This window comes from Rhinoderma darwinii, chromosome 5 (assembly GCF_050947455.1).
Source record: "Rhinoderma darwinii isolate aRhiDar2 chromosome 5, aRhiDar2.hap1, whole genome shotgun sequence".
NCBI lineage: Eukaryota > Metazoa > Chordata > Amphibia > Anura > Rhinodermatidae > Rhinoderma > Rhinoderma darwinii.
In genome coordinates, this window is record NC_134691.1 from 107703966 (window position 1) to 107728061 (window position 24096).

Below are 24096 nucleotides of genomic sequence, written 5' to 3' on the forward strand. Positions count from 1 at the left end.
GTACTCTGGTACCTCCCAGGGGTTTTGAAAAGCCAAAAACCAATCCAGCAAATCTGCATGCCAAATAGCGCTCCTGCCTTTTGAGTCCTGCTGTCTGTTCAAACAGCAGTTTATGACCATGTGTGGGGTATTGCCGTACTTGGGAGAAATTGCTTTCCAAATGTTGGGGGGGGGGGCGGCTTTTTCTCCTTTATCCCTTGTAAAAATTGGAAATGTCCACATTTTATCTTAAAATGTAGCTTTTAAATTTCACAGCCTTATTCCACTAAATTCGGCAAAAAAAAACTGTAGGGTCAAAGTGCTCACTATACTCCTCGATAAATTCCTTGAGGTGCGTAGTTTGCAAAATGGTCACTTTTGGGGGCATTCCACTGTGTTTGTCCCACAGGGACTTTGCAAATGTGACATGGCATCAAAAACCATTCCAGAAAAATGTTGAGCTCCAAAAGCCAAATGGTGGTCCTTTCTTTCGAAGCCCTGCTGTGTATCCTAACAGCAGTTTATTACCACATATGGGGTTTGCTAAATTCAGCAAAAAAACAGTGGGGATCAAAATGCTTACTATACCCCTCGATAAATTCCTTAACCCCTTAGTGACCAGCAATACGCCTTCTCACGGCAGCCTAATCTAAGTCCTGCACTGGGGACAGCAGGTTCTCGGCTGTTTGACAGATGGGCTCTTGCTATAATGGTAGCAATCTAAGTTTACTTGGATCCTGGCTGTATAACCCCTTAAATGCCGCGGTCGCTATTGACCGTATAATTTAAGTCGTTGAGAGACAGAGCTCCCTCTGTCACCCAAATGCGATCATGTGCATCCGATGGGGTACCATGGCAGCCGGGGGCCTTGCAAAGGCCCCCAGGCCTGCCATGGCTATATGCGTTCCGCGTTTTTGGCACCGCAAGACCTCTTCAAACCCGATATGGTGCCTAAAATATATTCTAATAAAAATAAGGCCCCAAAATCCACTCGGTACGCCTTTTCTTCTGAGGCCGGTGCTTCTGTCCATTTCCACACAGGGGCCACATGTGGGATATTTCTAAAAACTGCAGTATCTGCGTAATAAAGATTGAGTTTCGTTTCTCTGGTAAAACCTTCAGTGTTACAGAAAAAAATGGATTAATTCAGATTTTCTGCAAAAATATATATATATTTATTTTTTTTCAGAAACTTTGACAAGAATTTTTTCTTTTTATGTCCCCTAGGGGATTGCAGCAGTGATAATGCTGTGAAATACATAGTATTTCAAAGCGTTATTTCCTGTCAGTGCTACACTGACAGGCAACCTATTAGGCCATGGCCTAATAGGCAGATGTGTTTGGCAGGCCCCCGACTAGTCTAGCATCTGACTCCCGCAATAGCATCGTGGTGGTCCGATGGGCAGACCAAGGGAGAACCTCCCTCTGTCAAACACCTTAGATGCTGCGGTTGCTATTGACCGTGTTCTCTAAGGGGTTAAATGATTGAAGATCAACTTTAAAAAAAATATAGACCAATAGACATTGTACCGGAGAGAGAATTCTTTATTTCTGTTCGCTTTTTAAAACAAGCATTCACATATTGCTATGCTGAATTATATAAACCTGCTTACTTATTACTTTGCTGACCATTTATTACGGAAAGCATAAAGTTGAGTTTAAAGAGGCTCTGTCACCAGATTTTGCAACCCCTATCTGCTATTGCAGCAGATAGGCGCTGCAATGTAGATTACAGTAACGTTTTTATTTTTAAAAAATGAGCATTTTTGGCCAAGTTATGACCATTTTTGTAGTTATGCAAATGAGGCTTGCAAAAGTACAACTGGGCGTGTTTAAAAGTAAAAGTCCAAGTGGGCGTGTATTATGTGCGTACATCGGGGCGTTTTTTACTTTTACTAGCTGGGCGTTCTGATGAGAAGTATCATCCACTTCTCTTCAGAACGCCCAGCTTCTGCCAGATCACGCTGTGACGTCACTCACAGGTCCTGCATCGTGTCAGACGAGCGAGGACACCGGCACCAGAGGCTACAGTTGATTCTGCAGCAGCATCAGCGTTTGCAGGTAAGTAGCTACATCGACTTACCTGCTAACGCCGATGCTGCTGCAGAATCAACTGAAGCCTCTGGTGCCGGTGTCCACGCTCGAATGACACGATGCAGGACCTGTGAGTGACGTCACAGCGTGATCTCTCGAACACGCTGTGTCTGCACTGCCAGAAGCTGGGCGTTCTGAAGAGAAGTGGATGATGCTTCTCGTCAGAAAGCCCAGCTAGTAAAAGTATTAAAAACGCCCCGATGTACGCACATAATAAACGCCCACTTGGACTTTTGCAAGCCTCATTTGCATAACTACAAAAATGTTCATAAATGGTCATCTTGGCCAAAAATGCTCGTTTTTTAAAAATAAAAACGTTACTGTAATCTACATTGCAGCGCCTATCTGCTGCAATAGCAGATAGGGGTTGCAAAATCTGGTGACAGAGCCTCTTTAAACCATGTCAATCTTTTTACTAAGTTTTTTTTTTTTCTTTAAAAAAAAGGCTACAAATAAAAGGGTTTGTTTGAAGTGTTTTTTTTATTGCTATTTTTACATGCCTTTTTTTTTTATAGTGTTTTTTTAAAACATATTTGTTTAGGCATATTTTTATGTGCGTTCTTGAAGCTGTACTAAAATTCTTTTGTAGAAGAATAGCAGAAAAAAAGAAATCATAACTTCAGCATGCTGAGATGCCACTGAACCCAAAACGGCATTAAAATTGCATTTATTGTTTAATAAAAATGTGTTTTGTGCAAGTTTCTAATTAATTACATGTTTTGTTTTTTTTTACTTTTTGAGGTACAGCTGCTTTGTATCCTGTGTACAGAGCAGCTGTATCTAGCAGTGAAATTTGTATCGGTCTGACTGGTTCAGCGAAAGCAGGTCCACGCAGGATCGAGCGGTTACCGATCATATCTAAGTTCATAACCAGAGAGTGCCGCTGACCTGATGAATACAGGTTTCAGCTCTAGATACAACTGCTGTGTATTCAGGATACACAGCAGCTGTATCTCAAAAAATGTAATTAGAAAGTTGCACAAAACACACTGGTAAACCTTTTTATTAAAACAAACAACAAAATAAAGTTTTCAAAGGTGTACATAGCCTTTAAGTAAGAATCTAAAATTAAAGAGGCTCTGTCACCAGATTTTTCAACCCCTATCTGCTATTGCAGCAGATCGGCGCTGCAATGTAGATTACAGTAACGTTTTTATTTTTTAAAAACGAGCATTTTTTGGCCAAGTTATGACCATTTTTGTATTTATGCAAATGAGGCTTGCTAAAGTCCAACTGGGCGTGTTTACAGTAAAAGTCCAACTGGGCGTGTATTGTGTGTGTTACATATGGGCGTGTTTACTTCTTTTACTAGCTGGGCGTTCTGACGAGAAGTATCATCCACTTCTCTTCAGAACGCCCAGCTTCTGGCAGTGCAGACACAGAGCGTGTTCTCGAGAGATCACGCTGTGTCGTCACTTCCTGCCCCAGGTACTGCATCGTGTCGGACGAGCGAGGACACATCGGCACCAGAGGCTACAGTTGATTCTGCAGCAGCATCGGCGTTTGCAGGTAAGTCGATGTAGCTACTTACCTGCAAACGCTGATGCTGCTGCAGAATCAACTGTAGCCTCTGGTGCCGATGTGTCCTCGCTCGTCCGACACGATGCAGGACCTGGGGCAGGAAGTGACGTCACAGCGTGATCTCTCGAGAACACACTGTGTGTCTGCACTGCCAGAAGCTGGGTGTTAACGAACAGAAGTGGATGATGCTGATTCGTCAGCATCATACACTCCCATTCCTAACGCCCAGCTAGTAAAAGAAGTAAAAACGCCCCGATGTACACACACAATACACGCCCAGTTGTACTTTTACTGTAAACACGCCCAGTTGTACTTTTGCAAGCCTCATTTGCATAAATACAAAAATGGTCATAACTTGGCCAAAAATGCTCGTTTATTAAAAATAAAAACGTTACTGTAATCTACATTGCAGCGCCTATCTGCTGCAATAGCAGATAGGGTTTGCAAAATCTGGTGACAGAGCCTCTTTAAGTTATAAAACGCAGTTGAAATTTTAATATCAAATGTTACCAGAAACTTAACAGTTTGTTAATTACAGAGCCTAATTCTTGCTGAAAACAGTCCGGGAATGGACAGCACAGAGTATAAGATCATGTTTTCACTTGTTTGCCAAGCCACGGAACCAGTGGATATACAGCCCTATTTCCTTCCATTCATGTTTTACAATGGTAATATGAAACTTCTGTACTTGTTCATAGCCTTTTCAATTGCATGATTACAGGTTACTTGCCATATTTTGTAACTTTATTGTCTCTGTCTCTGCGTGTCTCTCTCTCACTCTCACTCTCACTCACTCACACTCACACCCCCCAGTTTTTGCAATAATATGTTAATTTCAAATTACGCAATGTAAGGCGTAAAGTTTACATCCTCGTTTGGCGTTTCCGTTGCTCTAGTCAGTCGTAAGCATGCTGCCTTGTTTTGTCCAGCATTTTTGCTGGACGGAACCTCCAACGCAGATGTGAACAAAGCGTTATGCAGTAATCCAATTACAGTCTGTGATTCATTTTCCCATATATACATTTAAATTTAAATGGAGTGCAGCACATATAACTTTTCACATGAATTGGGAGACACTACAACTATGGATGTAGGCGGTTGACACGAAGTTCAATTTTGTTTCTTACGCAGGCTGTACCCATCCTACAGAAATTGTACAAACCCGCTATCTGGATGCGCCATACAAGTTTGTTAGTCCACTGCATGCTCTATACATTTGCCTGCACAAAGGCTATAGTCTGTGCAGGAAAACACTTCTATTCAACTATGGTCCTATTAAGCTTAACAAGAAAAACATTTTAACGGAATTACTAAAAATGACACTGTTTTTCTTTTTGTAGTTAGTATTGTATAATTTATGTTGTTGTGCTTTATAGCCCCAGAAGGGGCTGATGACTTATTACTTTCTTTTCCAGATTTTAAAAAACAGCAGCAGATGGCACAGCTTACAAAGGAAAAAGACAACTTAACGGAATCAGTTACAGCTTATAAATGCTTATTTGATGCAACAAATCAACTGATCAAAGAAATGAAATGTAAGTTTTTAAACATGTTTTAATGCAGATTTAGCTTATTCATGTACAGGTAAATAAAAAAAGAGCCTCCTGGTATACTTGCAAACCAACAATAATTAGGTTTTCTCGTTCGTCGCATTGGGGGACACAAATCATGAGTATATATTACATGGTTTGGTAACCTGTGGTACCCATGTATTTACAGCACGTTTTCCCCTCTGTGTCTAGCGCCGTGGTATGCTTGGCCGTGCTGAAGACCGGGAAAAAGAGCAGCACCTTATTCTGTGTTTGTCAACACTGAACGTTGGGTGGCGCTGGGTTGTCTGCTTGGCAAGCACACAATACGGCGCCGCTTTTTCTCAGCGCTGGAAAGTGTATAATTAAGGGCCACTCTCCCTCTCCTTGTGATTAGTGCCGCCACCATCACAGGTGAATCTGCAAAGTAAACTAAAGTAACTAGAAATCAATGCCATTGTGGCAAAGATTCAAAGCTTCTTGGCAGCTCTTTGTGACAGCTACTTTGTTCAGCCTCCCTCCCCAATAAGGATAAATCTGGCAGCTCTCCTATGTGCACCCTGCCCCCAAGGAAATCTTTGACTGCTCTTCTACGTGCAACCCCCTCCCCCAAACTGGTGTTAAAAAGCCACGGTATCTCAAATGTGAACCTGCCTCCCCAAAGCTGGAGTTCAGTAGCCACAATCTTCTGTGTGTGCAGCTTCGCCCAATCTGGTGTTATGTAGCCGCTTTCTCCTGTGTGCATGATCCCCTTAAGCTGGTGTTCAATAGCCGTTCTTAATTAAACTTACATTTAGTAAATATACTAACTGATTTAATTTGTTAACCATTTGTTATGACTTTAATGTTTGCGTGGCACACCACTTCAGCTTTGATTTTTTTATCGTCACTCTGTACAAAGAAGGTTGCCACTGGTATTTGCTGTTGCCACTAGGAGGCGTAACACGAAGAATAATAAGTGTTGGCCCCTCCTACAGGAACTAAGTTAGTCGGTCTTAGCTTAGTGTCTGTAAGGCCGGCTTTCCTTTTTTTATGTTCGTTTATTTTTGGTGACGCTGTACCCCTACTCTCTCCGACATCTCACGTGCACTCAGTGTTTTAAATGCATTGTTGTCCGCCTGCCATCGTGAAGACAAAGAGCGCAAGCTCCTCTATTGCGCACCAGCCTGAGGGTTGTCCCCCCTACCCAGTTTCCCACCTCATTAGAGGTGGCACACAGTGGGGACTTCAGGTACCTTATGTAGTACGCCTGTTCTGCATGTGGCCAAAATTTCTAATTTCGTCAACTAATTCTCTGTGGACGCCCACTTTGGGGCACACCCACCCCGGCAATGCTCACGCCTAATGTTGATCCTGAACTGCAATAAGCTAGTTTCCCCTCTAGGATTGTCGGTGACCTCTCCAATGTCACCCAGTCAATGATGGACATCTTGGTTCACCTTGCCAACCATCTTCTGGGGACTCGCCATCCACATCTTCCCATGGCAGGCCTACTAAATGAGTCAGAATCATGTGGTATCACCTGCCTCATCAGCCTCCCCTCCACGGGACCGATCTGCCGCTCCCCCTTCCCCTCCACGAGAACCCTTGTCCGATGGTGAACTCTCGGATTCCAATTCAAAGTCGGATGATGAGAAGCAATCTTTCAATGGATAGTCATATAACTTGGGTCTGCATCTGTAAGGAGTTTCTGACCTGTCTCCCCCTGTGGGGACCATCACCTCTCTTCGCCCAAGGTGATCACCCCCACCCTCACTCAGCGTTTGATGGGGCAGTCTCAAGGGAATGGAAGCATTCTTATAAGAAATTTAACTCCGACTTCTCACCTGGATATTATGTATTCTTTTCTAGAGGATATAAGGGGGCGAAGCCTCTGGCTATAGATCCTCCAGTTTCACGTCTGCCATAGGTAGGATAGTGGTCTTGGCCAGACTCTGCCTAATTCCACGATCCTTTGAGCCTGCTGACTTGGTCTTGCTGCCAGTCTTTGTTTCTGTATGGGTCAGCAGAGAATCAACTCAATTGAATTGCCAAATTCATTATGGTCTCCTTTTAAGGGGCGCCCACTGAAGATCAGGTTAATCACCCATCACTTGTCAGACGCTAGTAAATAGCCATAGCACTCTGGACTGGCTGCGCCATTGTTTGTATACTTATGTTATAGCTCTGCTAGCCGACATTCCCGGACGCTTACTGCTTCGGTACGGTCTGCTTTCTAGGAGGCCTCTCTTCCACCTGAGTTTACACTTGCTATGTTTAACGGCATAGTTGTTGATGCCACAGTGCTAAAAGGTCAAGTCTTATAGCAGCGGATGATCCAAACCATGTTAAACCCCTTCCCACTGTGGCCATTTTTGACCTTCCTGACAGAGCCTCATTTTTCAAATCTGACATGTTTCACTTTATGTGGTAATAACTCCGGAATGCTTTTACCTATCCAAGCGATTCTGAGATTGTTTTCTCGTGACACATTGGACTTTATGTTACTGGCAAAATTTGCCCGATACATTCAGTATTTAATTGTGAAAAACAACAAAATTTAGCGAACAATTGCAAAAATTAGCATTTTTCTCAATTTAAATGTATCTGCTTGTAAGAAAGGCAGTTATACCACACAAAATTGTTGCTAATTAACATCACCCATATGTCTACTTTAGTTTGCCATCGTTTTTTGAACATAATTTTAATTTTCTAGGACGTTACAAGGCTTTGAATTTTAGCAGCAATTTCTCACATTTTCAAGAAAATTTCAAAAGGCCATTTTTTCAGAGACCAGTTCAGTTCTGAAGTGGCTTTGAGGTCCTTAGATATTAGAAACCCCCCCAATAAGTCACCCCATTTTAAAAACTGCACCCCTCAAAGTATTCAAAACAGCATTTAGAAAGTTTCTTAATCCTTTAGACATTGCGCAGGAATTAAGGCAAAGTAGAGGTGAAATTTACAAAGTTCATTATTTTTTTCCAAAAATTCATTTTGAATCCATTTTTTTTTTGTACCACAGAAGGTTTTACCAGAGAAATGCAACTCCATATTTATTGCCCAGGTTCTGCAGTTTTAGGAAATATCCCACATGTGGCTCTAGTGTGCTACTGGACTGAAGCACCGGCCTCCGAAGCAAAAGTATCACCTAGTGGATTTTGGGCCTCCTTTTTATTAGAATATATTTTAGGCACGATGTCCGCTTTGAACAGGTCTTGTGGAACTAAAACAGTGGAAACCCCCCAAAAGTGACCCCATCTGGGAAACTACACCCCTCGAGGAATTTATTTAGGGGTGTAGCAAGCATTTTGACCCACCAGTTGTTTTGCAAACATTTTTTTTCAAATAAAATGTAGGTTTAGCTAATTTTTTTAATTTCCAAAAGAACTAAAGGAGATAAAGCACCATAAAATTTGTAAAGAAATTTCTCACGAGTAAAACAGTACCCCACATGTGGTAATAAACGGCTGTTTGGACACACGGCGAGGCTGAGAAGGGAAAGAGCACCATTTGCTTTTGGAACTCAAATTTAGCAGGAATTGTTTGCGGAGGCCATGTCACATTTGCAAAGCCCCTGAGGGGACAAAACAGTGGAAACCCATAACAAGTGACCCCATACCCCTTGAGGAAATTATCTGAGCAGTTTGACCCCACAGGTGTTTTACAGAATTTATTGGAAGTAGGCCATAAAAATGAAAATCTAAATTTTTTTCAAAGAAAATGTAGGTTTAGTTTTTTTTTTTTTTCATTTCCACAAGGACTGAAGTAGAAAAAGCACCGCAACATTTGTAAAACAATTTCTCCCGAGTAAAACAATATCCCACATGTGGTCATAAACATCTGTTTGGACACACGGTAGGGCTCAGAATGGAAGGAGCACCATTTGTATTTTGGAATGGTTTCTGGGCGCCATGTCACAATTGCTGAGCCCCTGTAGTACTAGTACAGTGGAAACACCCCAAAAGTGACTCCGTTTGGGAAACTGCACCCCCTAAGGAATCATCTAGGGGTATAGTGAAAATTTTGATGCCAAAGGTTTTTTGCTGAATTATTTAGGATTAAGCCATGAAAATGAAAATTTTTTTTTTTTTTCCAACAAGATGTAGTTTTAGATCAACATTTTTCATTTTTACAAGGAATAGAGAAGAAAAAGCACGCCAACATTTGTGAAGAAATTTCTCCTGAGTACAGTAACACCCCATATGTGGTTATAATTAGCTGTTTACATATATGGGAGCAATCAGAAGAAAAGGAGCGGTATTTATCTTTTGGAGCGTAGATTTTGCTGGAATGGTTTGCGGATGCCATGTTGCATTTGCAAAACCACTGATGTACCAAACAAAAGTGACCCAGTTTTAGAAACTACACCCCTAAAGGCATTTATCAAGGGGTGTAGTGAGAATTTGGACTCCACAGGTGTTTTTCAGAAATTAATACACAGTGGATGGTGACAATTGCAATTTTTCCACTGATATGCCCATTTACCGCACAATATGTTGTGCCCCTAGAGAATCTTACCCCCATAAATTGTTAAGCGGGTTCTCCCGGGTATGGTAATGCCTTACTTGTGGCCATAAATTGCTGGTTGGTCACACTGTAGGGCTAAGAAGGGAATGACCGCCATTTTGAGCATGGATTTTGCTTGGTAATAGTTCTGTTTGGGGTTTTGCTGGTATTTCAGTTTATAATGTGGTGGCATATGTAATCTGTGCAGAGTACATCAGGGCATAATAAGAGGGTATAATAATTGGGTAAATAATACAATTATCCATAGATGTGTGTTATGATGTGAAGCGATCCGTTCTGCACAGGCTGGTGTCACACTGAAACGGTTTTCTTTCTTATCCCCCTTCTGTAACTCTGCACCTTTTGGGGACTTTTTCTCCTTCATAGTTTGGGAAATTTTCCTGGGAAAGTTTTTTGCGCTGGTATAATACGGGCGCCCTCTCTTCCAGCGGATGTGCTATGTCCCTTCCCTTTTCTAATTCCTAAATACTAGGGCCCTGAAACTGAAGGAATGTTCGCCTCCGGACTGCGCATTGAGATGTTTTTTTCATCACCGCATTACTAGTGCCATAACTTTTTTTTTTTTTTTTTTCAGTTGATTGAGCGATGTGCGGGTTTGTTTTTTGCGAGACTGGCTATAGATTTTATTGGTACCATTTTAGAACACATATGACTTTTTGATCACTTTTTATTTCATTTTTTGGTAAAGGAAATTACCAAAAACAAGCAATTCTGGAATAGTTTTTTTGTTTTGGCATCCACAGTGCGCCTTAAATTACATGTTAGCTTTATTCTGCGGGTCGATACGATTACGGTGATACCAAATTGATATAGTTTTTTTTTATGTATTGCAGCTTTTGCACAATAAAATCACTTTTTTTTATAAAATCTTTTGTTTTCTGTGTCGCCATATTCTAAGACCCATAACTTTTTTATTTTTGCGTGCACAAAGCGGTGTCGGATTATTTTTGCCGTTTTTATTAGTACTATTTTGGAGTAAATGTGACTCTTTGATCACTTTTTATAGCATTTTTTGGAAGGAGATGTGACCTAAAAACAAAGATTCTGGCGTTGGTTTTTCATGTTTTTTTTTTTTTTACGGCGTTCACCGTGCGGGACAAATTACATAATAGTTTTGTAGTTTGGGTCGTTATGGACGCGGCGATACCAATTATATATAGTTTTATTTTTTTTATTTTTACGGTTTTTCCCATAATAAAAGACTTACTATGGGAAAAAAGTCAGTTTAGCTTTATTTTTATTTGAAACGTGTGTGTTTTTATTGTTTTACCACATTTTTATTATCTTTTTTTTTACTTGTCCCACTAGGGGACTTGAGGGCCTGATGCCCCGATCGCTAATCTAATACACTGCACTACATACGTAGTGTATTAGCGCTGTCAGTTATTCACTGACAGCAAGCCTATGAGGACATTCCGCAGGCGGGTCCTCATCGGCTCCCGTACAAGTCAGACTCTGACGCCATTATCTGGCGTCCGATTGCCACAGCAACCCAGCGATTACGTCACTGGGTTGCCGGTCGGGTTAAAACCTATCAGATGCTGCGCAATATTGAGCGCAGCATCTGAGGGGTTAATCAGCCGGATCGGAGAATAGCTCCAGTCCTGGCAGTTACAGGAGGGTGCCAGCTGTATAACACCTTCCCGGCAGCGCCGTATATATACGGGTTAAAGGCCTGAAGACCAACTGTGTTGATCACCGTACATGGAAGATGTATCTGCAGTGGTGTAAGGATTTGCATCTTCCTCTTGGTTTTCTCCTTGTCCGGGTTTCTGGCATAGGATAGTGGGCTAGACTTTTTCAACAGACCTCCTGGCGTCAAAATTTGATGTCTGGGCTTTTTTGCAGGTGTTTTTTGCAGTTCCCCCTCTGTCCGACCCTGACTTTATCTTGGGATCTGACTTTTGTTCTTTCTGCAATGCAGTTGGCACCCTTTGAATCTCGTTGGGAGATTTCGTTTCACCTGCTTACCTGAAAGGTGGTGTTCCTTGTGGGGGTGACCTCCATCTGGAGTGTCTGAGCTTGACTATCTTATCATCCTCTGTATTTGTCTCTCCATCAAGATAAGGCAGTGCTCCGCACAATGCCCTCTTTTTTTGCCCAAGGTGGTCTCCTTTCACCTTAACAAGGCTATTTTGCTGTCTTCGGTACATCCTAAGGAACGCTTCTTTATGCGCCTTGCCAGTCTACCTGTCGGTAACTTCTTCCTTTTGCTACTCCGACTTGTTGTTCATGGTCCCCGGTGGGTCCACGGTAGGGCTTGGCAGCCTGTAAGGCTACAATTGCTCGATGGCTGAGTTTTTGCTTTTTGTGAGTGATGCCAGCTCAAAGGGAAGGAAGGAATCTTTTTGGTTATGGTTCTATAAGGTTGTCCATCGGTCATGGTTTTCTTCTATGGGTCTGAAGTTATTTTATTACCATGTGTTCTGCTTCTCCTGCTACTTCTGTGTATTGTAGAAGGGGTCAACACTGGTTTTTTTTGTTTCATGCCTCCTAGTGGCAATAGCATATACCTATGTGTCCGGCAATGGACTGGACATGAAAAGGATTCTACGGTGAGTACTCAAAAAATCCTATTTTTAGGCCAACGTAATTTCATGTAAATGGTTTTCATTTTTGACCTTTTAACCCTTTTTGCTGCCAGGACAATTTTCGAACTTTTGGCAAACGTAAATTGTAAAATTTACAAAAAAATCATATATTCTAGAAGCTTAAGATGTGCAGATTTCATATATGCCACTTATGTATTCTCTCAAATACAGATTCCACTATCCGCTTAGGATATGAGGTGCCAAGTTTAAAAAGGCATTGTCCACACTATAGTTAAAGGGAACCGGTCACTAGCATTTCACCTATTGAACTTTACTTATCCCTCACTGTCCGCTTCTATCAAAAGTTCATTACCATTATCCCCTCTCCTACACTCCTCCGACTGTAAACATTTCACGCCTTTTATCGTAATAATCCGGTGTACGCACACACCAGAAGAGGACATCAATGCACAAGCTTGGGATTTTGTGTGCAGAGGGAAGGCGTGGAGCGGTCAATCAAAAGTAAGGAGGAGGGATTAAATCGGAAAGACTTGAGGAATGGAGAGACTTTTTTTTTCAAATGAAGATTTGACTCTCTTCAAACGAAGGACAGTGCAGGAACACTAAAAAACTGAATACTAAAGCTACAGAGCAGACTAAGAAGACAATTATAGGTTATATAGAAATTATTTTTCACCCACGACCACTTGGTATTGCTAGTTTAATAGGTGAAATGCTGGTGACAGGTTCCCTATAAAGAGAAATTACTGATTTAGTGACCATGTGATTTTAAAATTGCCTCTCAATGCATTGTTTATTAGGTCAGTCCGAAGACGCCAAGGCCAAAGAAATGCTCTTAAAGAATGAATTAAAGAAAAAAAAACTTGACTTGCCTCTAAAAAACCAGGTAACATACATTAATTTACTTTGAGAGTTGTAACGAATGTTCGTTATAGATAGACTATATGGACAAAAGTATTTGGGCACCTACACGATATGCCTACAAGAGCTTATGACATTCCATTCTAAATCTATAGGCAATAAAATTGAGTTATAGGGGCTTATTTTTTTGCGGGATAAGCTGTAGTTTTTAATACCATTTTGGTGTACATACGACGGTTTGATCACATTTTTTATGGGAGATTAGGTGACCAAAAAATAGAGATTCTGGCATTTTACAATTTTTTATTTTTTTTTTTATTTTTTTTTAACGGTGTTCACCGTCTGGGTTAAATAATGATATATTGTAATAGTTTTTACTTCTTTTACTAGCTGGGCGTTCTGACGAGAAGTATCATCCACTTCTCTTCAGAACGCCCAGCTTCTGCCAGATCACGCTGTGACGTCACTTCCCCAGGTCCTGCATCGTGTCAGACGAGCGAGGACACATCGGCACCAGAGGCTACAGTTGATTCTGCATCAGCGTTTGCAGGTAAGTAGCTACATCGACTTACCTGCAAACGCCGATGCAGCTGCAGAATCATCTGTAGCCTCTGGTGCCGATGTGTCCTCGCTCGTCCGACACGATGCAGGACCTGCGAGTGACGTCACAGCGTGATCTCTCGAGAACACGGCTGTGTCTGCACTGCCAGAAGCTGGGCGTTGTGAAGAGAAGTGGATGATACTTCTCGTCAGAACGCCCAGCTAGTAAAAGTAGTAAAAACGCCCCGATGTACGCACATAATACACGCCCAGTTGTACTTTTACTTTTCAACACTCCCAGTTGTACTTTTGCAAGCCTCATTTGCATAAATACAAAAATGGTCATAACTTGGCCAAAAATGCTCGTTTTTAAAAAATAAAAACGTTACTGTAATCTACATTGCAGCGCCTATCTGCTGCAATAGCAGATAGGGGTTGCAAAATCTGGTGACAGAGCCTCTTTAAAGGGAATGTGTTGCCAGAAAAACATGTTTGTTTTTTTTAAATTAAACATTTAGTGTGTGGGTGATTAAACATTGTTCAAATTTTTTATTTTTTTTTCACGAGTCAGGAAATATTATAAATTAATTCTAATTTATAGTATTACCCATTTCTGGTCACTAGATGGAGCTATTCCCAAAATTGCAGCATTGCAAAATTGGGTAAAAAGCCCTCGCTCTAGTGAGCTCTCAGCATCCCCCCCCGCTCCTTTATCCTGGCTAGTGCCGGGATAAACGAGGGGTTCGAACGGTGTAACCTCCTACACTGTGTGTCGCCATTTTTGGAGCTAACACACAGTGTAGTAGGTTTACATACAGTAGTAAACACACACAAACACGAACATACATTGAAATCTCTTACCTGCTCCTGCCGCCGCGGCTCCCTCCGGCCCGTCCGCTCCGTCTGCTGCCGCTGGTCCAAGTCCGGAAGCCGCGACCGGAAGTAGTAATATTACTGTCCGGCCGCCACTTCCGGTCCACAGGAAAATGGCGCCGGACGGCGCCAATTTCAAATTGGACTGTGTGGGAGCGGCGCATGCGCAGTTCCCACACAGACGCCGTACACACAAGTGAATGGGACGGGAGCCGTTCGCAGTCCCTATGGGACTGGAGCTGCCGTATTCCATGTCTGTATGTGTCGTTAATCGACACATACAGAAATGGAACAAAAAATGGCAGCCCCCATAGGGAAGAAAAAGTGTAAAAATAAGAAAAAGTAAAACACAAACACACAAATAAATATAAACGTTTTTAATAAAGCACTAACATCTTTAACATACAAAAAAATAATTTGTGATGACACTGTTCCTTTAAGGTTTAAAATAGGCAATAGGCTGGTCATTAAGGGGTTAAAAGAAAAATATTTGATTAAAAAAAATGTTTTGTCACCATGTTCTGAGAGTCATAACTTTTTTTAATTTTTCCATCAATTTAACGATGTGAGGGCTTCATTTTTGCGAGGCGAGCTGTAGTTTTCACCGATACCATTTTGGGGTATATGCGACTTCTTGATGACTTCATTTCATTTTTTTTGGAGAACTAAGGTGACCAAAAAACAGAAACTTGTGTGATTTATATTTATTTTTATAGCGATCACCTAGCGGATTAAACAACGCTATATTATAGGGAAAAAAAAATTAAGAAAACCTTAAAGTATAAATATTTGGTATCGCCGCGTTCGTAATGAACGAAACTATAAGACTATATAGTTTTTTTTCCTGCACGGTGAACATCGTAAAAAAAAAAAAAAAACAATGACCGAATCACTCTGGTCAATTCTCCTCCCGAAATATAGAATAAAGATTAAACAATGTTGCATGTACCCCAAAATAAGAACAATTGTGCTAATAAAAACTAACTTGTCCCGCAAAAAAACAAGCCCATACACAGCTTTTTTGACAGAAAAATAATTTATGGCTCTTAAAATGTGACAAAAAAAAAAAAAATGATTTTGAATTTTTTTTATTTTATTGCGCAAATGCTGTAAAACACGGAAAAAACTATATACGTATGGTAGCGCCGAAATCTCATCGACCGGCAGAAAGAAGTTAATGTCATTTATAACGCATGGTTAACACTAAAAAAACAAAACATTTAAATACAATGTTAGAATTGCTAGTTTTTGGTCACCTTGCTTAAAAAGTGATCAAAAAGTCGCATGTACCCCATTGGTGAAAGAAATAAAATTCTGTCTCGCAGAATATGGCGACACAAAAAATGCAATGTGTGTCCAAAAGGAGGATAAGATCGGGCACCATTTATCAGTTGGACACTGGCCACCTGTGGATTATTATTTATTTAATGCATTATTATACCCCCTTATTATGCCCTGATGTTCTCCACACAGCTTACTTATGCCCCCACATTATAAACTGAAATACTAGTAAAACCCCAAACAGAACTACCAAGCAAAATATGCGCTCCAAAATCCAAATGGTACTCCTTCCGTTTTGAGCCGTACAGTGTGCCTAAATGGCAGTTCACGTCCACATTAATGCTATTCCCGTATCCATGAGAACTTGTTTAACTGTTTTTAGTGGCACAAACTGGGTACAACATTTTGTGCACTAAAATGCCATATCAATGGAAAATTTAAATTTTCACTTTGCACCATCCGCTGCACATAATTTCGAATGAAAGAAACCTCTGGGGGATCAAAATGCTCAGTACACCCCTTTAAAATGCCTTAAGAGGTGTTTCCAAAATAGGGGTCACTACTTGTGAGTTTGTTTTACTATTTTACCTCCGAGCCCTGCAATTGTGGGCCAATGCTGTGAAAAATCACCATAATAGGCCTCAAATGCGCATTGTGCTCTTTCACTACTGAAACCCTGTCATATATGCAGGCAAATGATATATGCCTTGAGGGGTGTCGTTTCCAAAATGGAGTCCCTTTTTGGGGATTTTCACTGTACTCTGATACCTCAGGTGTTTTGCAAATGTGACATGGCGCCTCAACACCAGTCCAGCAAAATCTGTGCTCCAAAAGCCAAATGGCACTCCTTTGCCGTGTGCTTAACCCCTTAAGGACGCAGCCTAGTTTGGGCCTTAAGGCTCAGAGCCTATTTTTCAAATCTGACATATTTCAGTTTATGTGGTAATAACTTCGGAATGCTTAACCCCTTCCCGCCGCAGCCCTTTTTCAGATTTTCAGGTTCGTTTTTTCCTCCCCACCTTCCAGAAGCCATAACGTCTTTATTTTTCCGTCGATATAGTACTATGAGGGCTTGATTTTTGCGGGACGAGTTGTAGTTTTTCGTAGCACTATTTATTTTGCCATATAATGTACTAGGAAACGGGAAAAATATTTTATTTGTGGGGTAGAAAATGAAAAAAAACAGCGTTTCCTCCATGGCTTTTTGCGCGCCGTTTTTACGGAATTCACTGTGCAATTAAAACAACAACTTTATTCTGTGGGTCAATACGATTGCGGCAATACCAAATATATATCGTTTTTTTTCTATATTTTACTACATTTACAAGTAACAACCGAAGTGTTTACAAAGAAAATTTATTTTGTCTCGCCAAATTCCGAGAGCCATAACTGTTTTTTTTTTTCTCGTCGATTTAAGTGCTATAGGGGCTTATTTTTTTGCGGGATAAGCTGTAGTTTTTAATACCATTTTGGTGTACATACGACGGTTTGATCACATTTTTTATGGGAGATTAGGTGACCAAAAAATAGAGATTCTGGCATTTGACAATTTTTTTTTTTTTTTTTAACGGTGTTCACCGTCTGGGTTAAATAATGATATATTGTAATAGTTCAGACTTTTACGGACTCGGCGATACCAATGTTTATGTATTTATTTTTTTTTCTTACTATGCTCTATGGGGAAAAGGTTTTTTTATTAGTCCTCCCTAGGGGACTTCAACCAGCGATAATTAGATCGCTTGCACTATATACTGCAACACTAATGTATTGCAGTATATCGTGATTTTGACAGGCAATTATTAAGCCCTGCCGGAGGCATGGCTTAATAGGTGCACAAAGATGGCGGACCTGGGGGCCTTCATTAGGCAACCATCGCCCCCGCGATTGTGTTGCGGGGGGGCGCAATGAGCTGTTAGAGGGGGTCACCCCACTCTTTCTAACGATCTAAATGCTGCGGTCGCTATTGACCGCAGAATTTAACGAGTTAAACTAGCGGGATCGCGCGATACTGTTCGTTACTCTGAAGTGTCGGCTGTAACAGCCGACACCCGCATCGTATGGAGTGGGTTCACTCCGAGAGCCCGCTCCATACTTCCTCTACCCGACTTTGGCGTATGGATAAGTCAAATGTCGGGAAGGGGTTAAACCTATTCAAGCGATTCTGAGATTGTTTTCTCATGACTTTGGGCTTTATGTTAGTGGTATAATTTGGTCGATATATTCTGTACGAAACAGCAGCTGTCACAGCTCCTGTATGTGTCGGGAGGACGACCAATATGGCTGTTCCTCCCGTGACGTACTATTCCGTCATGGAGCGCAAACGCTGTGGTTACCATGACAGAATAGTAAGTCACTGAGCGCAAAGGGGTTAACGACCTCTCACGTACTGGTATGCGGCAGCCATTAAGGGGAAGTATGGAGCGGGCTCACGGGCTGAGCCCTCTCCAGACACAGGCGGTGACGGCTGTGTTACAAAGCAGACACCTCACTGCAACGGGGGAAATCAAACATTACTTTGATTCCGCCCATTTAACACCCTAAATATCACGGTCAATCTCAACCGTGGCATTTAAACAACCCCCTCAAACATGCAATCGCGCCCCACCCTGCGGAACGATCGGCCGTTTACAGTGGTTGTTATGGCAACCTGGGGGCCTAATAAAGGCCTCCCAGGTCTGCCACCTTTGTACTCCTTTTGAAGCCCTGCCTCCTGCTCGAATCACGATATACAGCAATCCATTACTATTGCAGTATATCATGCAAGCGATCCAACGATCGCTGCTCCAAGTCTCCTAGGGGAACTAATAAGAAAAGTAAAAAACAGTTAAATAAATTTTTTTATAATGTTCCAAGAAAAATAAACTATTGAAAGTTAAAAAATTTAACCCGCACGGTGAAAGTCATAAAAAACCATGCAATAATTGCTGTTAACTTTGAATCCAGCCTTAAAAAAATAAAATTTGATTAAAAAGTCGCATCTACTCCAAAATGGTACCGATAAAACTACAAATCGTCCCGCAAATAAAAAGCCCTCATACAACCGCATCGGCAAAGAAATAAAATGAATGGCTCTTCAAATATGGAGACACAAAAACAAAGTTTTGAAAAAGAAGTGTTTTCACTGTGTAAAAGTAGTAAAACATACAAAATCTATATAAATTTGGTATCGTTCCAATCGCAACAACCCGCTGAATAAAGTTGTGTTATCTTAAATTTAGGACGCAAAAGTGTGGCAAAATTGCAGGTTTTTTTCTATTCACCCCCTTAAAAAAAGTTGTTAAAAGTTAATCAATAAATTTTATGTACCCCAAAATGGTGCTATTAAAAATTACAATTTGTCTGTCTACGCAAAAATAAAAGTTATAGCTCTTTGAGATGATGGAAAAACTAAAATAGGCTTGTCATTAAGGGGTTAAATACGGCAATTTAGGGGTTTCTATGACATCGGCAGACACCGCTCTGAAATCGCGATGTTTGCCAATGGTTAGCATGGCAACGGAGGCCAAACAATAGGCTGGTCCTGATAGGCTTCCTGTTAGAGTGACAGGAAATCACTGTGTCGTTCCCGATGCACACTGTCGGCGACAGTGTGCATCGGGAACTGGTATGTCCGCTGTCCACGACAGCTGACACTCAAGTGTTGCCGATTTAGCGGCTCATCGCCGCTGATTTTGCCAATTATCCCCTTAAATGCGGCGATCGATTGCGATCACCACATTTAGGGGGTTTGTAGCACATCGGCAGCCCCCATGCAATCGTGGGGGGTTGCCATAGCAAACAGAGGCCAAGTAACGGCCTCCGGGTCTGCCATGTATGGAAGCTTACATGCTTGCTGTCAGAGTGACTGTGACGTCACACTGACAGTTGGAATACATTACCCTACTAGGTAGGGTAATGTATTCTTGCCGCGATTAGAGCTACAGGTCAAAAAAGAAAGTGTAAAAAAAAAAAAACAAAAAAAAAACAGTTAATAAAAATGTTTTATAAAAGTAAAAATAAGTGTTTTTTTTCCAATAAGAAGTCTTTTATTATAGGAAAAAAATTAAAACGTAAAAAAAAAAGTACACATATTTGGCATCACCGCGTTTGTAACAACCCAAACTGTTGTTTTTCCCATACGGTAAACACCACAAAAAAAATAAATGAAAAACCATGCCAGAATCATAATTTTTTTGGTCACCACCCCTCCCAAGATATAGAATAAAAAGTGATCAACCCGTCCCGCAAAAACAATCCCTTACACAGCTTTTTTTTACTGAAAAATAAGTCATGGCTCTCAAAATATGGTGCCGCAAAAAAGAAATAATTTTATAAAAATGTAATTTTATTGTGCAAACACAGCAATACATAAAAAAAAAACTATTTACATATGGTATCGCCGTAATCGTACCAACTTGCAGAATAAAGTAAAAGGTCAATTAATACGCACGGTAAACGCTATAAGAAAGAATTTAAAACTCCAAAATCGCTGTTTTTTCGTCACCTTATCTATAAAAAAAAAAGTTAAGTGATCAAGAAGTTGTATGAACCATTAAATGTTACCAATAAAAACGGCAGCTCGTCCCACCAAAAATCAGCTTGCACACCGCTCAATCAACAAAAAAATAAAAAAGTTCTGGCTCTCAGAATGTGATGATACAAAACAATTTTTTTTTTTAACAAATAGTCTTTTCTTTGTAAAAGTAGTCAAATATAAAGAAATAAATATAAATTTGGTATCACCGTAATCGTATTGAGACGCAGAATAAAGTTAAGTTGACGTTTTCACCGCAAGGTGAAAGACTTAAAAACAAAACCCAAAAACCAATGGAGGAATCCTACTTTTTTTTTCTAATTTCAGCCCTCAAATAATTTTTTCCCAGTTTCCCAGTACATTATATGGTACTTTAAATGGTGTCAATAGACACTCCAGCTCCTGCCACAAAAAATAAGCCCTCACACCGCTCTAGTGACAGAAAAATGTAAAAGTTATAGCTCTTGGAAGGTGGGGAGTGAAAAATGAAAAAGCAAAAAAGGATCAGTCCTGAAAGGGTTAATTTTCTAATAAAAAAATAATTTCTGACCACATATGGGCTATTGTCTTACTCAGGAGAAATTGCTTTTCATATGTTGGGGTGCATTTTCTCCTTTTTCCCTGGAGAAAATTAAACAATTCAACATTTTAGTGGACAAAAATGTTGATATTAATTTTCACGGCCAAATTCCACTAAAGTCTACAAAAAAACCTGTGGGGTCAAAATGCTAACTATACACCTAGAAAAATTCCTTGAGGGGTGTAGTTTCCAAAATAGGGTCACTTTTGGGCGGTTTCCACTGTTTTGGTCCCTCCAGGGCGTTGCAAATGCGACATGGCACCGAAAACCATTCCAGCAAAATCTGCATTCCAAAATTCAAATGGACCTCCTTCCCTTGTGAGCTTTGCTGTGGGTCCAAACAGCAGTTTATGACCACATATGAAGTATTGCCATAATCAGGAGAAATTGCTTTACAAACGTTGGGATGCATTTTCTCCTTTATTCCTTGTAAAAATTCTATGTTTTAGCAGAAAAAAGTAGATTTTCATCTTAACAGACAAATTCCACTAAATTCTGCAAAAAAAACTGTGGGTCAAAATGCTAACTATACCCCTAGAAAAACTCCTTGAGGGGTGTAGTTTCCAAAATGGGGTCACCACTAGACCACTTCAAACCTGGCATGGTGCCTAAAATATATTCCTAAAAAAGGAGGCCAGAAAATCCACTTGGTGCTCCTTTGCTTCTGAGGTTGATGCTTCAGTCCATTACCACACTAGGGCCACATGTGGGATATTTATAAAATCTGCAGAATCAGCAATTTTTTCACTCATATGTGTACAATATGTCACGAGAAAACAGTCCCAGAATGGCTTCGATACGTTAAAGCATTCCAAAGTTATTACTACATAAAGCGACACATGTTAGATTTGAATCATCTGTGTCCACAAGGCCAAAACAGGCTGTGTCCTAAAGGGGTTAAAGGTGCCAACAGTCTGGTTCAGTAGGCTACACAATCATGGGGAAGACTGCTGACTTGACAGTTGTCCAGAAGACACAAGGAGGGAAAGCCACAAAAAGTCATTGCTAAGGAATCTGGCTGTTCACAGAGTTCTGTACCCAAGCATGTTAACGGATGTTGAGAGGAAGGAAAAAGTGTGGTAGAAAAATGTGCACAAGCAACAGGGATAACCGCAGCTTTGAAAGGATTAAGAAAAGGCCATTCAAGAATTTGGGGGAGACTCACAAGTGGTTGACTGCACATGGAGTCAGTGCTTCAAAAGCCACCACAAACACACGTATCCAGGACATGGATTACAACTGTCGCATTCCTTGTGTCAAGCCACGCATGACAACTTCAAAAGCATCTTACCTGGGCTCAGTGGTCCAAAGTTCTGTTTTCAGATGAAAGTAAATTTAGCATTTAATTTGGAAATCAAGGTCCCAGCGTCTGGAGGAAGAGTGGAGAGACACTCAATCTAAGTTGCTTGCGGTCCTGTGTGAAGTTTCCACAGTCAGTGATGGTTTGCTGGTGTTGGTCCACTGTGTTATATCAAGTACAGGGTCAATACAGACGTCCACCAGGGAATTTTAGAGCACTTCATGCTTCCCTCTGCTGACTAGCTTTATGGAGATGCTGATTTCATTTTCTAGCAGGACTTGTCACCTGCCCACATTGCCAAAAGTACCAATACCTGGTTTAATAACAACAGTATCCCTGTGCTTGATTGGCCAGCAAACTCGCCTGATCTAAACCCCATAGAGATTGTATGGGGTATTGTCAAGAGGAAGATGAGACACGAGAGCCAACAATGCAGACGAGCTGAAGGCCGCTATCAAAGCAACCTGGGCTTCCTTAACACCTCAGCAGTGCCACAGGCTGATCACCTCCATGCCACGCCGCATTGATGTAGTAATTCATGCAAAAGGAGCCCCGACCAGTATGAAGTGCATATACTGTACATACTTTTCAGTAGGCCAACATTTCGGTATTGAAAATCATTTTTGAAATTGAGCTTATTTAATATTCTACATTTCTGAGCAACTACTTTTTGAATTGAATTACTGAAATAAATAAACCTTTTTATATACTAGGCATTCTCAATTAATTAGAATAGGTGTGTGTGTGTGTAGGTGTGTGTAGGTGTGTAGGTGTGTGTGTGTGTGTGTGTGTGTGTGTGTGTGTGTGTGTGTGTGTGTGTGTGTTATAATCAGTACACACCAAAATGTCCTAACTAAGTTTCTTTTTTTTTTCTTTCGTATAATCTTGCAGGTAGAACACATTAACAATCTCATAAACAAGAAAATGGCAGCAGCAGAGACCTTGTTGAAGCAACCTAGACGGAAATGTTCTCTGCCTCTTTTTCCAAATGGCAGAGAGGATGTCTTAGGAAAGGTGAGGTTCGCTCCCTTTGAGGGTTATGGTTTCATATAGGTAATCGCTTCTACTATATATGTTGCAGGATAGCTGGGCTTGAGTATTTTGTACTAAAATATATTGGTCTGAATTCTGGCAGATAATCTAAAAACAACCTACTTAATCCGTATGCTCCTTTTAAAAATATAAAACAAAAAAAGCATGATCTTTTTATGGGCTATCAGAAACCTCAATTTTCACCCAGGACCAGTCCTTTATTTTATTTTCTGTGAATATACTTTGACCGTTTTAGGAGTCCGCAACCTGTTTGTTGCACTTATGAATTGTTTGAAGAATTTGTATTTTAGTTTTTGTTCGTGGACAATTTTTGTCTCATTTTACAAGTTCCTGTTGTTCCTAGAATGTTAAGTATTTAGCATAATGTTTTTTTACTGAAGTTTCCATTTTGTGGGTATTGGCAAGTACTTCCCTTCTTTCTTGTTAATGTTGTTGGGGGACAAAGCACCATGGGTATAGGCCCTTAACACTAGGAGTCTGATACAAGGTATGAAATTAAGTGTTGGCTCCACCCAGACAGGCCATGCCCGTTCTACAAACGCTAGGCTAGTCCGTTTTGGCCTAGTATCCATAGGAGGTAGACACGATCTGCTTAACAATTCTGCTGAACTTCTTCTCTGCTGTGGGTTTTCTCAGCAGCTGGGATGCTACTCTCCTGCCCCAGGATCATTCCCTACACTTTTCTCCCTTCTTGCCGTCAACTCTGCACATTCCCACACCACTGACAGCTCCATGTTGTCAGAGCCTGGCTAATTGATGAGCCCCCAGCTTCTCGGTGGCCTAGGCCACAACCCTTTTCACCACCCATCTTAATAACATGAGCGGCTTCTCTTCTGCTGCTATCCTGGTTGGTCAGGGGGCGGGCTCCTTCTACTGCAATAGCGATAGTAACTTTCCCCACTACTCTTGCCCAG

At 41.0% G+C, this 24096-nt stretch overlaps 1 protein-coding gene across 1 annotated transcript in view; it reads left to right on the top strand.

The window, feature by feature from the left end:
• The window catches only part of SMCHD1 (structural maintenance of chromosomes flexible hinge domain containing 1), a 312622-nt gene that overhangs the window by 239994 nt on the left and 48532 nt on the right, over positions 1-24096 (top strand). Inside the window, exons 38-41 of the mRNA XM_075826377.1 lie at positions 4133-4262; positions 5010-5129; positions 12982-13067; positions 23021-23143. Of these exons, the coding sequence (XP_075682492.1) occupies positions 4133-4262; positions 5010-5129; positions 12982-13067; positions 23021-23143 (459 nt within the window). The remainder of the gene's footprint in view (positions 1-4132; positions 4263-5009; positions 5130-12981; positions 13068-23020; positions 23144-24096) is intronic.